This window comes from Rattus rattus, chromosome 12 (assembly GCF_011064425.1).
Source record: "Rattus rattus isolate New Zealand chromosome 12, Rrattus_CSIRO_v1, whole genome shotgun sequence".
Classification (NCBI taxonomy): domain Eukaryota; kingdom Metazoa; phylum Chordata; class Mammalia; order Rodentia; family Muridae; genus Rattus; species Rattus rattus.
In genome coordinates this window covers 68,821,688-68,836,732 of record NC_046165.1, presented here as the reverse complement: position 1 = coordinate 68,836,732, position 15,045 = coordinate 68,821,688, and the positions used below count along the sequence as shown (strand labels likewise).

The window sequence follows — 15,045 nt, the reverse complement described above, 5'->3', positions numbered from 1 at the left end:
ATGGTCAGGAGCCAGAGGTGAGAACGAGCAGAGAACTAGGTTAGAACCAAACACAACTGGCCACACAGAGAAGACAGTGGAGTGATTCCTGTTGATATTCTGCTGTACGCATAGTTGGATGCCTACCCCAGTTGTTATCCAAGAGGCTTTGTTCAGCAGCTGATGGGAGCAGTTGCAGAAACTCACAGCCAAACACTAGGCAGAGCTCAAGGGAAGCCCTTCTGAAAAGGATCAGGAAGCATTAGGGGTCAAGAACACTAGGAGAACATGGCCCACATAATCAATTAGGCAGAACTCAGAGGAACTCACAGAGACAAAAATGACAGTCATGGAGCCTCTATGTGTCTGAGCTAGGTCCTCTGCATATGTGTTATGGTTTTGTATCTTTGTGTTTTGTGGTATTACTAACAGTGGGAGTGAACATGTCTCTGAACCTTTTACCTGCTCTTGGGTCCTTTACCTCCCACTAGAAGTTGACTGAGCTCTGTGCTGGGCTGGGAAATGAGACCCAGCTGAGCCTGGGTTCCTCAGAGATATGTCCCAGGCTTCTGGACTGCAGACAGTTCAGGTGGGGAGAGTCCCCTACCCTGCTAGAGAGGGGACTGGAGACAGGAACATGACTGGGTTGCACAGCCCATGGCCTTCTGAATTCCCAGAGTCAAATCTCCCTTCACCCCCCATGCCTTGTCCCACTATCTGCCATTGTTGGGCTGGAGGAAGGTGGCTCAGAGATGTAGGACTTTCCTAGGCCCAGAAGGTTCCTGTCTGGAGGGCTAAGTGTGAGCGAGTGACTGAGCATGGGGTACCTCAGTAGAGCTGTAGCCTCCTGACGCTTCTGAGTGAGAAAGCCAACCTTGGAGACTGGAGAATTAGACGTGTGTATGGTTGGATGTCATGGCATACACCTTTAATCCTAGCACTGGGGAAGCAGAGAGGGGCAGATCTCTGTGAGTTAAAGGCCAGGAAGTTTTACATAGCAAACTCCATGCTGCCAGAGCTATACAGTGAGACCCTACTCAAAAATAGAATCAAAGAAACAACACCCTACCTTCCACCATGAATGGGTGATAAATATGTGGGAACTGTGTAGCCTGAAGTCCCAGTAAGAGGATGAGTTGGGGAAGAAGGGGGAAGCAAAGCCAAGAAGTGACAGGGGAGGTCCTCCTGGACCAGAGAGGTGTGGAAACAATGAAGTGGCTCAAACAGCAAAGTACTTAAATTACATGCACACTGGGGGTTATTTATTATGGATTTTCAGCCTTTGATGCACACTCATCGTGGTTCTTGCCTGAGGTCAGAAAGGCTGGTTGGGTACAGGTGTTAACCTGTTAGAGGAGCTTCATGTTTCTGTTTATCCATGGCAGGAAGTACACAACCTTGGTGAAGATTCCTGAAGAGATTTCCCCTTTTTTCCCATAGGATACAACTCCATAAGCTCTGTTTTCACACACAAGGGGTCCCCCGGAGTCACCCTGTGGACAGAGAAAGGACGAAGTGAGCCTGCCTCCCTCTGTCTCTGTTTCTCCCTCCTCCTCTGGCAATGCTAACTCTTAGATCTGGGCCAGGACAGGTTCCAGCTTCCCTCATTACCAGAGCTCCAGGGAGGCCCAAGGTTTCCTTCCAGCCCAGTCCTAGGCTTTCCTTGAAGTCCTCGGGGATACTCTGAGATAATGTATGGGGTGCATTGGTTGACAGAGGCTTTCCCAACTTACACATTTGCTACACCCACAGAAGAGACAAATCCTACACTTTGGGACTGTCCCTTCTCTGAGCTGAGACTTGAGGTTGGGGCCATTCTCATACCTTGGCCTCTCCCAGGTCCCTCTCACCCTGCATTTTTGTCTGTAAAATGCTTAAACCCCACCTTGTACACAGCCTGTATTTTCTTTGGGTCTCCAGCACAAATCTCTGTGGTCTCAGAATAGTGATGGAAGAGTTTTTTGCATTCCTTGTCCTCCTGGATGATCAGTTTAGCCTCTTGTAGGCGGGAAGTTCTTTTAGTGACATTGACGGACATTAGGCCCCAGCCAGCAACATGACACACATTCCCTGGCTTCACCATGTCATTGGGCCTGGGCAAATTGAGAGGCCTCACAGCTCTAGTCTTCTTGGCCTTACTCTCCAACTGGTAGGGAAGGTAAAAGGGAGACCAGTTCAGTTAAGATCCTGCTCGCCTGAGACTCTTTTAAAGTCAGGGTGGAAGAGAGGGAAGAAGCAGGTTCACAGCGGTAGAAGGGATAGCCCTGCACCAAGCAGAGCACAGGCGCAAGGTGGGATGAGTGAGGGGTGGTCAGAGGAATATGGGTGGGATGGTGGCAGGTCTCACCTTTAATAGCATGATGTCATTAATGTGGTCCTCACGATTATAGGCCGGGTGGGGAATAGCCTTTTTCACAGGGATGATCTGCTGAGTCTTCTCCTGCTCATGGAGATTGTGGGCCCCTAGTATGACTTTCATTGATCTGTGGAGAGAGCAGAGTGGAGAGGAGAGATGTGGATTCAGAGAGGATGCAGTCTAGGAGCTGGGAAAGGCAGGGTAGGCAGGGTGGGTGCTCTAGTTGAGGGGAATTGAGGACATAGGAGGACCTCAGAGTCAGACCTTCAGCTTTCTGATTCTCAAGGGCATAGAACACCTGGGGCTCACTCTTGCATCTAGGCAATATGTCAAATTTTGCATTGTGTTTTAATGTGAACTTTCAACCGCATTCACTGCTTTAGTTTGGCCAGTGCAGTTGATTAACTCCAGTGTGCTGCTGGTTCTGACCTTTTGCCCTTGGACCTAAATGGGAGTCTCATGAGACTCCCATTGTCACAGTCCTTCCTTCCGGAGAGCTCACATGGGAACATTCACAATAGAGGACAGAAGGTCCTGTGGGGTTCTCAGAAAACATGGGCTGGCTGCTTCTCCTCACCTTCCAGTGCAATGAGCAGCCGTCAGCACAAAGTAGTCTTGAACCAGGAAGCCTCCGCAGACACTTCTATTCCCATCATCTTTCACAAATTTCACATGTGCCATGTAAGGGCGGGAGTGGGGCTTGACCTCATGGCCCCCGATAATCTCCTCTGAAAGTTAAAACAGGCTAGATTATGGGGTTTCTGGGGGAAGCAGGTAGGGTCAGCAGAGGGGATCAAGGAAGGGAGTGATTGAGGGTCAGATCTGTGGTCCCCTAATCCTGTTGCAGAAAGGATTCCTTGCACATGGAATAATCTTTGCTGCCTTTTAAGCCTCAGAACCATGCTCTGAGAAGGGGTGGGGCTTGTCTTCCAGCCCTGCTTTACAAATACATGGAGGGGTAAACTCTATCTTCATCATGTTATAGACCAAGGGGACCCTGGGGGGATTGCCATTGGTCTCTCTTTGAGAGTGAGGCATCCTAACCCCTATAATGTTGATTGGCGTCACCTTTTACCCCCTAACGACCTGCACCAGTTCCAAGCAGCAGAAGAAAGGCCAGGAAAGGCAGGACTGGTGGCATCCTCCCAGGAAGGCTGCTCAGACTGGAGGAGGGCAGAGTAGACACAGCCTTTGGAAGGGGAAGAAGGAGGTGTGGGCTCAGGGGCCTCAGAGGCATTTTAAACCTGTGCACCTCTGCTTCTGATTGATGTCACCTTACTTAAGGAACTATTCTGGTTTGGATAAAATGACACTGTAACTACTTGACCCTTCAGTGACCTAAGGTCAGACAAACTACAAGAACTTAGAGGGTTGGAGGCTGTGATTGAGGAGTTCTGAGACCCCAGGAAGTCCACAGTGACTGCACTGAGACACAAGTGTGTCCTTTCCTAAGGCTTACATCCTTTTGCACCCTGGTAAGATCTCTTTTGCTTTCTTTGTTTTTCAACCTTTCTTTTCTTCTTATTTTCATTTCTAATTTTAAAAATGAAACTGACAATCATTTTATCCTTTATAGCACTACAAAGACACTCACAAAGTTACACAGTATTTAGTGAGAATTGATACTACATCATATTTTACTAGTCAATTTTGAGGTATATCATCTCAGTAACCTTTGGGATGAGTGATCGATCATACTGTGGAACAATCTGAATAGTCTGATGAATTAACTTATTCTGACTCTCTTGAAACTGCCAGGAAGTCACAGTGAAATCTCAAGAGCAAGTGTTTGTCCCATATCCACTGATTACACGTTACTGTCATACACAGTCAAGTGTACTAACAATTCACAAATGACAGGTATAGTTTACCTGTTTACTAGGTATTGCTATTTATCTCTGGGGCAAGAGCTTGAAGACTGAATTCAATGGTCAGTAAGATCAGATCAGCATTGGCTTCCCTGCTGGTGACTCCAGTGGTATTTGTACAATGCTGCCTAGCATTTCCTATAGACAAACAAGGACTGTGATTAGGTCTTGAATGACTATTTAATGGGCTACACCCAGGAGTGGGAGAGACAGGGATGCAGCTCTCGAAATGTCTGATCTGACTGGAGGGAGCTGAGAGCCTGTGCTTAGAGCACTAGATGGTGAGAGCTGTGTGAGATCACTCTGGGAGGTGAGACAGGCTGGCCTTGTCCTGAGTGTGTGTGTGTGTGTGTGTGTGTGTGTGTGTGTGTGTGTGTGTGTGTGTGTGTAACCCCATGTGTGTGCACATCCAGAAAACTGCAGAGCTACCAGGATCCTGCTTTCCCAACACTGCTTCCTAGATTTCAGATACTTTTGCATCTTCTCCTGTCATACTTAGGGACTAAGGGAGGCCTTCATCTCTTAGTTGTGAACTAAAGTCCTAAAACTAGTTGGATCAAAGTCAACCCTATTGTCCAAGAGCACATTGAAGGGATAAATGTTTTGGGCTACACATTACTTCCACAAGCTCTAATGAATGTTGATCATTCCCCCTGAAAATCTACTGTGCATAAATGACACAATATGTGCACACACAGATAAATTACAAAAGACTTACAGAATTAATGATCTTAATTATATGGTTGTCCATTTGGAGCAATCTTTTAAAACCATGAAGCAAGGTCCATGGTTGTGACATGTAATAAATGAATTGAACAAATGTAAGTAATAACATTTATTTTTTCTAATTTTCTCTTGAATGTGAAGGAGGGCAACGTGACTGCATAGATATGGGACCTGGCTTTTGTGAAATGGAAGTTTCACTCCCTGGCTTGAAGGACACAGCTCTGACCCAGTGAATTCCCAAGGCGCTGCTGAGAGATTTTGATTCTAATCTTACCGTTACCGTGCTTAACACTTTAAATTGAAATAAATATTAAAATATAATTTTATAATCCCCCATCATTCCACCAGCTCTTTCAGTGTCTCTCTGTCTGCTTCAGAGTCATGGCCTCTTAGTCTTTAATTATTATTCTCTCTCTCACACACATTCTAGAGGATAAAATTACAGAGTCCTTTAACCACTCTGGAAATCAGTCTGGAGAGTCTTCAAAAAATTACACACAGTCCTACCTAGGACCCAGCTATACCTCTCTTGGGCATATACCCAAAAGATGCTCTAACATATAACAAAGACACGTGCTCCACTATGTTCATAGCAGCCTTATTTATAATAGCCAGAAGCTGGAAAGAACCCAGATGTCCTTCAACAGAGGAATGGATACAGAAAATGTGGTACATCTACACAATGGAGTACTACTCAGTTATTAAAAACTCGAGACCCCATATGTACAGCAATGCCAACCAACCAGAGCTTCCAGGGACTAAGCCACTACCCAAAGACTATACGTGGACTGACCCTGGACTCTGACCTCATAGGTAGCAATGAATATCCTAGTAAGAGCACTAGTGGAAGGGGAAGCCCTGGGTCCTGCTAAGACTGAACCCCCAGTGAACTAGACGGTTGGGGGGAGGGCGGCAAGGGGGGGAGGGGGGGAAGGGGAAACCCATAAGGAAGGGGAGGGAGAGGGGATGTTTGCCCAGAAACCGGAAAGGAATAACACTGAAATGTATATAAGAAATACTCAAGTTAATAATAAAAAACAAACAAACAAACAAACAAACAAAAACAAAACAATGACTTCATGAAATTTGCAGGTAAATGAATGGAACCAGAAAATATCATCCTAAAGTGAGGTAACCCAGTCACAAAAGAACACACATAATATGTACTCACTGATAAGTAGATATTAGGCAAAAAGCTTGGATTACCCAAGATACAACTCACAGACAACATGAAGCTCAAGAAGAAGAAAGACCAAAGCGTGGGTGCCTCAGTCCTACTTAGAAGGGAGAACAAAATAATCACAGGAGATAGAGGGATGGATTTGGAGAGGGAGGAGACTGGGAGATGTACAGAGGGGCAGGAAATTGAACAGAGGTGTGTAACAGTGGGGTTAGCCACCAGAAAGTCCCAGATGCCAGGAAAGCAAGAGTCTCACAGGACCCTATGGGGATGACTTTAGCTGAAATACCCAACAAAGGGGAGAGAGAACCTGTGGAGAACATATCCAGAGGTTGGGCCTCACCCCTGGTTCACCCACCCATCTCAAAAATATTAACCCAGAATTGTTCCTGTTTAAAGGAAATACAGGGACAAAGAGTGGAGCAGAGACTGAAGGAAAGGACATCCAGAGACTGCCCCACCTGGGGATCCATCCCATCAGCAGACACCAAACCTAGACACTATTGCTGGTGCCAAGAAGTGCTTGTTGACAGGAGCCTGGTATAGCTGTCCCCTGAGAGTTTCTAACAGAGCCTGACAAATACAGATGTGGATGCTTGTAGTCAACCATTGAACTGAGCATGGAGACCCCATGAAGGAGTTGGGGGAAGGACTGAAGGAGCTGAAGGGGTTTGCAACCCCATAGGAAGAACAACAACATCAACCAACCAGACACCCCAGAGCTCCCAGTGACTAAACCACCAACCAAAGAGTACACATGAAGGGATCCATGGCTCCAGCTGCATATGCTGCAGAGGATGGCATTGTCTGGCAGCAGTGGGAGGGGAGGCCCTTGGTTCTGTGAAGGCTTGATGCCCCAGTATTAGGGAATGCTAGGACAGTGAGGTGGATAAGGTAGGTGAATGAGGGAGCACCCTCATATAAGTATGGGGGAGGGAGTATGAAATAGGGGACTTGCAGAGGGGAAACTGGAAAGGGAGATAATGTTTGAAATGTAAATAAATAAAATAACCAATAAAAATATTTCTTGAACGCATACTTCTTTCTGGACTGACTACATGGGATTGGAGAACTGCTAAGTGCAACTTTGGGGAAGACTAATTCTCCCTCTCTCGGCAGTTTATAATTGTGTGTTGCTCTTCATCTAGTGATGGCCCCTTGCTACTTTCCCATCCACTTTGATGGTCAATTTGTGTTTTCATTGTTCAGGTCTTGTTTGAGCAGCATACTGTTGAGATTTCTTGGGTGTAGTTTGCCTCTAAAATCTAGAAGACATATAGCTAAAAGATTGTTAACTTTTGATTATGTGTCTGTATTTGGGTATGCACACATGAGTACAAATGCCCTTGGAGGCCAGAGGAGCTGACATTACAAGTGGTGATGAGCTATTCAACATGGCTGCTCAGAGCTGAACCTGTTTTCTTGACAAGAGCGGTGTGTGCTGTTAATACTTCTGAGACATCTCTGTAAGCAGGTGTGCTTAGTTCTTGAAATTACTTTATCATAAATGTAGGCACTGTGAGAAAGCAGTGGTGTAAATACAGTGTTATTGTGATGTGGAAGCATTTGTCTCTGAGAAGGACACATAAAAGTCCAGAAAAGGTTGTAAAGGGACATGAGCAAAATATTTTTAGTTTAAACAAAAGATTCCAGTTCTATGCATTTCTTTCTATGCATTTGAAAATCACAGGAGAAGTGGACTTTGACTGTACCAAAATAGTGACTATTTCTGGAGGTCTCAGAATCTTTTGTCAAATTCTCATGTCAAATGCGAAAGCAAGGCTACATCACTCTTCACAAAACTGTACTGATCTGGGTTGAAATGCAGCCAGTCATTTGCCTTAATTTGAGACCCCAGTAATGCTAGCCTCACCTGGAACACTCAGGGTTTGAAATATGGCACTGACAGTTGGTTTCTTCTTAAAGATAAAATGAGCAGTTAAATCCACTAAAAGATTTAACTGGCAAATTTGATTTCATTTCACATTCTGGCAGACATTTTTTTTAAGTCACACTAACTAACTTGATAATGTTACTCTAGTGTCCTCAGCTTGATCACCTTACTTCTGAAAGGAGAATGATGTCACCAGAGTCAGCATGAACACTCTTTAGGAATTCCTGGCTTGGGAGATGATTTAATCCTGTGACCCTTATGAAACTCAGTCCTGATGATGATTTACGTGATGCTACCAACGTTTAATGCTCTTTCACTAACTTTCCTTTGTAAACTTAGTTTTTAATCTTTGACAATACCACAAATGTATTCAGTGCATTTTGGTCATTCTTATCCACGATTGTGCCCTCTCCTCCTTCATCAATTTCCAATGAGTCCTTCTTCTCTGTGTGTTAAGTTTTCTTGATGCCTTCTGCAAAGTCCAGCATTTAGCATACCTTCAGTGTAGATATTGCATAGGTCACTGCTAATTCTATTAGGCCCTCTGTTTTTGTGCTTCATTTTGCTATGGTTTTGTTTTTGAGACAGGCTTTCTCTGTGTAACCCTGGCTGTCCTGGAACAAGCACTGTAGGACAGGCAGGGCTAGAACTCAGAGATCCAGCTGCCTCTGCTCCCCAGTGTTGGGATTAAAGGCATGAGTCACCACCAAATAGTTTCTCTCTCTCTCTCTCTCTCTCTCTCTCTCTCTCTCTCTCTCTCTCTCTCTCTCTCTCTCTTGAGATCCCTTATTATCTATGATGGGATAGAATCCATTCTGTGATTAAAAATAATTATATATAAGGAACTGTATTTACTCTGCTTTGAAAGTAGAGAACATTAGAGAGCAAGGCTTGAGAATGTCAACATCTCAGCTGCTGATACAGTGCAGAGTGACATAATGAAACTTCCCATCAAGTTCTACACCCTCAGTACAGAATGTATGTCATGTGCTTATCTACCACCAAGTTGGGAAAAAAAAGACTCCATGACAGAATTAGAACAAAAATGACAATGAATGCACCAGTAAAGATGGTGGTGTGCGTGAGGCATGCTTGAGGTATGTGTGCTCCTAATAATCAATACAGAATGCCTACTTGGCTTCCAATTATCATTACATACTCATATTCTGCAAAGGTAGGACTAAACGTCATTGATAATCTCTAGTTTATGAGTCAGTAGGAGCACATGCAAATCTGATGGTGTCAGTTCAACTGTCTGCAGGTGGAAGATAAAGCTCTGGAAGCCTCACCTGCCATCAGTCTGGACTCAGGCATGTGTGCCAATAGCAAGAGCATCGTACACTCACTTAGCAGGATATTGGAACATGTTGTCATCTACAAAGCTTATGCTCAATGGTCACACAATATAGTTACACAAAAATCTCAAGTTTTTAGTGAGGTTATGATTTTCTGTTGATCTGTATTCACCATCATTCTGGGCCACACGCAGCCCTCAGGCCAACAGTTGGAAACTCTGAACTTCTATAAAACTTGAGTGGCTTCTGTTATTTACCTCTTTTTAAAATATTTTAAATTAGAAATAAGTTTTTCATACAATATATTCTGATTATTGTTTTTCCTCCAAATCCCCTACCAGATGCACCCACCTCCCCACTATTAAGAAAATCTTGTAAATAAATAAAACACATACCAAAATTAAGGAGACCCCAAATCTGTAGTGCGCAATGCACATGGTACAGTAGAATCAGCACTCAGAATAGAAGCTGTGGAACTTCCCATCAAGTTCTACACCCTCAGAATGTATGTCATGTGCTTATCTACCACCAAGTTGGGAAAAAAAAGACTCCATGACAGAATTAGAACAAAAATGACAATGAATGCAACAGTCAAGCTGGCCTGAGGAGGTCAGAAGAGAGACAGAACCAAACTTAATATACAGAATTAATGCAAGGCAGAGCAAAATCTCCATGACATACTTCATAGGCTTAGAAAAATAACAGAATTCACATGGAACTGCAAAAGACCATAAATACCAAGTCAGGCTCAAGGAATAAGAACATTGCTGGAAATGTGAATATACCCAGTGACCTCAGTACCCCGTATCATAAAAGTATTTGCACCCCTGTATTAAAGGATGCTTTATTCACTACAGCAACTAATTGGAATCAAACTAGTAATTCATCAACTTAATAGTGGATAATAAATACACAGGTGTGTGTGTGTGTATGTCCGAGAGAGAGAGAGAGAGAGAGAGAGAGAGAGAGAGAGAGAGAGAGAGAGAGAGAGGGAGAGAGAGACTATTACTCACCTCTAAAGAAAAAATAAAGTTAAAACACTTGAAGGTAAATGAATGGACTTAGGATGCATAATATTAAGATTCGTTAATTTTGTGTATATGGGTGTTTTGTTTGCATGTATGTCTGCATATGAGAAGAAGGCATCGGATCCCACAAGTTTACAGTTATAAATAGTTGTGAGTTGCCATGTGGGTATGGAAAATTGAAACTAGGAATTCTGGAAGAGCAGCCAGTGCTCTTAATGTCTGAGCTATCTTTGGGCTCATCATAAGGGATGTATCATATATTTAATGAATTCATTTAATATTTCTTAACTGAAGTGTGCGCTCTCCTAGTCTCCTGAAGAAATATTGACCCTGGCTGCCTAGTGTTGGGGAAATGGATAGTGATTGCACTAGCGCAAGCTGTGAGAAGTTGCCTGAGTTACTTCTGCTGATTAATGCCAGAACAATTCAAACCAGAAGCCTGGGGACTCAAGGCAGCCGACCACTTGAATGCAATCTTCGAGGCTCATTGTCATTATATCAGCTCCTTTGATAAGTGGGTTAGAAGATTACAGGTCAGCAGAGAGGCCTGCCACATAGACTACCATGTTCAAGGTTTATATAAAACACAATATTCTTTTTCTTCAGAAAATTCTCTGAGGTATGGGCACACTGTTTACCCTAACTATTCCCTAGAAATTGAGGAAGGCTACAGAGTCTACTGTATTTGTTCTGACATTGGTTGGCATTCCAAATTTTCTTTTTGAGAAATATCAATATCAGATGTTCTCATACCGTGTGATGAATTCATTATATCCTTACATAACCTCAGTTCAAACCTCAACCATAATTACAAACTCAAAATATTCCCTAATATCCAAGGAGCATTATGGAGATATGGAGAAAACCTTTGTACACTGTTGGAAATTTAAATTAGTACTGTCATTGTGGGAAACTGAATAAAAGGCTTCTGATAAAACAAATAATTATATAATCTAGTTATCCTACTACTGCCTAATTGGTAGAACAGTTTGGCATCTGTATGTTGTAGAGCATCTGTGCTATCATAGATACTGTGACAGCATTGCTAAGAGCTAAGTGATTAACCAATGTATTCATGAAGAGGAGACAGAGACAATGTGGCATATATGTAAGATATAGCACTATCAAGACGTTACACACACACACACACACACACACACACACACACACACACACACACACACACACACACACACACACACCCCTTCTTGCCTCTTTCTTACAAGGGCTGGATTACAGTGTGAGCTCCCAAGCCTGACAGCTTGGATGTTTTTAGCAATGAGAATCTGACACAAGGAGAATTGTATTTTATACAAAGGCATACATTCTTCCTACAGTCTCACGCCAAGAGCTATCTAACATGGAGAGACATCTTGCACACTATGGACACAGCAGTCACGGCAAATTTCTAAATAGTAAAGTTCGAGGCTGAGGAGATCCTGGATGCCTTGCTGCATATCTTTCTTTGTTTGTGAATCTCCCCAACCAGTCTAATCTTGATTGGTGTCATTTCCTCAATTTTTACTTACAAGCCCTATGGAGGTGGATTTTCTAACATTTTTCCATAGAAGATATTGGAACAGTGTGCTGCTCATATTAGAATACCTGGGGACCTACAGAAAGAAGTGTAAATATAAATTAAAACCAGATTGCAAAGCTGGTGGAGTGAGCAGTGCAGGATCTTGTCAGCCTGTGCCTCTTTCTTCTGTAGGTTGGAGGGTGGACTTAATAAATGATGCTAATATTTTTTGTGCTGGTGGACTCATCATGTTGAAGGCTTGTCAGTAAAGCTGCCTTCATTCTCTGTCATATTCTTTCTAAGTGTGATCCAGACTTCAGAAGGTGAAAAACGCTGGGAGAAGCTAGTGCCTACTAACGTTCTGAGAATACTTCCCTTACCCAGACCTTGTTGAGAACCTAGACACTGTCAGCTTTCACAAATCTGGGTTTGGTGCTTGAGGTTCAGAAACCTCCTGGATTCAGTGCCAGGACAATTCCAGAACAATTTGCAGAATGTCAGCAAAGGTGCCATGGGACAGCACCTCTGCCATGGGGGTGTTCACTCACCTGCTCCAGCTTCAAGAGGCAGAAGTAGGGTCATGAGAATGAGAACTGGTAGCATCTTCCCAGGAAGTCTGCTCAGTTGAAGGAGGGCAGAGCAGACACAGCCCTTGGAAGGGGAAGAAGGAGGTGTGGGCTCAGGGGCCTCACTGTCATTTTAAACCTGTGCACCTCTGCTTCTGATTGACGTCACATTATTTAAGGAATTTTTCTTAAAATGACACTGTCACCACACTGACCACCTGTGGTAAGCTAAACTTGGATAAAGATCAAGAAAGTAGAGGATGTGGGGGCTGTGGTTGAGGAGGCCTGAGATGCCAGGAAGTCCACAGTGACTGCACAGAAACACAAGTGTGTCCTTTTCTAAGGCTTAGACACCTTTTGCATATGATAAGATCTCTTTTTGTTTCTTTGGGTTTTTTTCTTTACTTTTCTTTTTTCCCTTTTCCCTCCCATCCTTCTTTTTTCCTTATTGAAAGAATAATACTGACAACCAATTTATCCTAACAACAGTTATAGCACACTACAAACACACTCACAAAGTTACACAGTACCAAGAGGTGACACTGCACCACATCTGCTGTGCAGTATTACAGTGCATCATGGGATGACTGATCATACCATGGAATGATCTATTTAAATATTCTGATGAATTAATCCAATATCTGACTCTCCTGAAACTGCTAGGAAGTCACAGTGAAATCTCAAAAGCAAGTGTTTGCTTCATATCCAATGATAATGTTTTACTTTCATACATAGTTGAGTGTAATAACAAGTCACAAATGACATGTATAGTATACTATACATGTATTGTCATTTATCCCCGAGCCAAGAGCTTCAGGACTGAATTCAATGGTCAGAAAGATCAGATCAGCATTGGCTTCCCTGCTGGTGACTCCAATGGTATTTTGTACAACGCTGCCTAGCATTTCCTATAGACAAACAAGGACCGTGATTAGGTCTTGAATGACTATTTAATGGGCTACACCCAGGAGTGGGAGAGTCAGGGCTGCCTGCAGCTCTTGAAATGTCTGATCTTAACTGGAGAGAGCTGAGAGCCTGTGCTTAGAGCACTAGATGGTGAGAGCTGTGTGAGAGTCTCTGGGAGGTGAGACAGGCTGGCCTTGCCCTGAGCACAGTTGTGTGTCTGCACACTCAGAAAATCCTCAGAGCTACCCTGTCTCTGCTTTCCCATCACTGCTTCATGGGTTTCAGATACTTTTGAATTTTCTCCTGTCATATTTTGCAACCAAGGAAGGCTCTCTTATGTCAATTGTGAACTAAAGTCTTGATTAGTTGAACCAAATTTAATAAATGAGTTGTATCAAAATTAATCCTCTTCTCCATGTGTATGCAACATTTTGGATTTTCTGGATTACATTAAAAGGATAACTGTTTTGGGATACACATTACTTACACAAGCTATAATGAATATTGATCATTTCCCCCTGAAAATGGGGGTATAAACGACACAATATATGCCTACACAGATGAGCTACAAAAGCCTGCAGAATATAACAGTCCTTATATGGATTACCAAGTAGAGAAACTCTGTTAAAACCATGGAACATGGTCTATGTTTGTGAGTTCTAATGCATAAATTGAACTAATGTAAGTAATAAAATTTACCTTGTCTGCTTCTCTCCTAAAAGTAAAGGAGGACAACATGAATCTGGGAGGCTATGCAACATGGCTTTTCAGAAATGGATGTTTCACTCTCTGTCTTGGGAGACACAGCTCTGACCTCAGTGAATTCCTCAAGTGCTGCTGAGATATTTTGGTTCTAATCTTATGGTTAGTGTGCTTAACCCTTTAATTGAAATAAACATTAAAATATAATTTTATCATCCCCCATCATTCCACCAACTCTTTCCATGTCTCTCCATCTGCTTCAGAGCCATGGCTTCTTACTCTATAATTATCATTCTCTCTCACACACACATAAAAAGAAATACAAAAAGAAATATAATCTACACAGTCAGTTTCATATTGCATGAACACATACTCCTTTCTGGACTGACCACTTGGGGTTGGAGAACCACTAGTGGTGTTCACCTTTGGAGAAGACTAATGGTCCCTCTCCCAGCAGTTTATAATTGTGTGTTGCTCTTCATCTAGTGATGGCCTCCTTGCTACGTCCCCATCCACTGTGATGGTCAACTGGTGTTGTCATTGTTCAGATCTTATTTGAGGAGGCATATTGTTGAGCTTTCTTAGGTGTAGTTTGCTTGTCAAATCTAGAAGACATATAGCTGAAAGATGTTTAACTGTTGACTATGTGTCTGTATTTGGGTCTGTGCACATGAATGCAGGAGCCCTTGGAGGCCAAAGGAGCTCAATTCACAAGTAGTGATGAGCTATTCAACAGGGCTGCCAGAATTGAACTTGAGTCCTTGGCAAAAGCAGTGCGTACTGTTAAGACATGAGACAGGAGGGAGAGAGAGAAGCCGTGGCAGGACAATGGAGGCTGACGTAAAGATCTCGCTCTGTGTATTTACAGGTTGTTATCAATGTTCTTAAGGGATGAATGGTACCAGCCTTTGTATGTTTAAGTGGTCAATTATATCTTATCAATTGGATCTAAGATTATGGTGTTGTGTGTTCTTTTTATGTGAGGGTTTGAGTGTAAGAAAGGTAAAGTGGCACCAGTCTGCAACC

At 43.1% G+C, this 15,045-nt stretch overlaps 1 protein-coding gene across 1 annotated transcript; it reads right to left on the bottom strand.

Annotated features, from left to right (window-relative positions):
- Positions 1-997: 997 nt before the first annotated feature.
- Positions 998-12,544, bottom strand: LOC116913441 (granzyme F-like). The gene is made up of 5 exons (XM_032917641.1): positions 12,394-12,544; positions 2,913-3,063; positions 2,327-2,462; positions 1,865-2,125; positions 998-1,472 (listed from the first exon to the last, which is right to left on the bottom strand). Exons 1-5 carry the CDS (start codon positions 12,446-12,448, stop codon positions 1,329-1,331), a joined length of 747 nt encoding a protein of 248 aa, XP_032773532.1. The 5' UTR covers positions 12,449-12,544; the 3' UTR covers positions 998-1,328.
- Between the last annotated feature and the right edge of the window lie 2,501 nt (positions 12,545-15,045).

What these genes read in the sequence shown, in the direction of transcription:
- LOC116913441 (XM_032917641.1), bottom strand. Translation starts at nt 12,448, where the DNA reads ATGCTACCAGTTCTCATTCTCATGACCCTACTTCTGCCTCTTGAAGCT. An exon ending in GCTGCTCATTGCACTGGAAG is followed by an intron (nt 2,463 to 2,912) that starts GTGAGGAGAAGC and finishes CTCTCTCCACAG; the next exon opens with ATCAATGAAAGTCATACTAG. An exon ending in ATGACATCATGCTATTAAAG is followed by an intron (nt 2,126 to 2,326) that starts GTGAGACCTGCC and finishes CTTCCCTACCAG; the next exon opens with TTGGAGAGTAAGGCCAAGAA.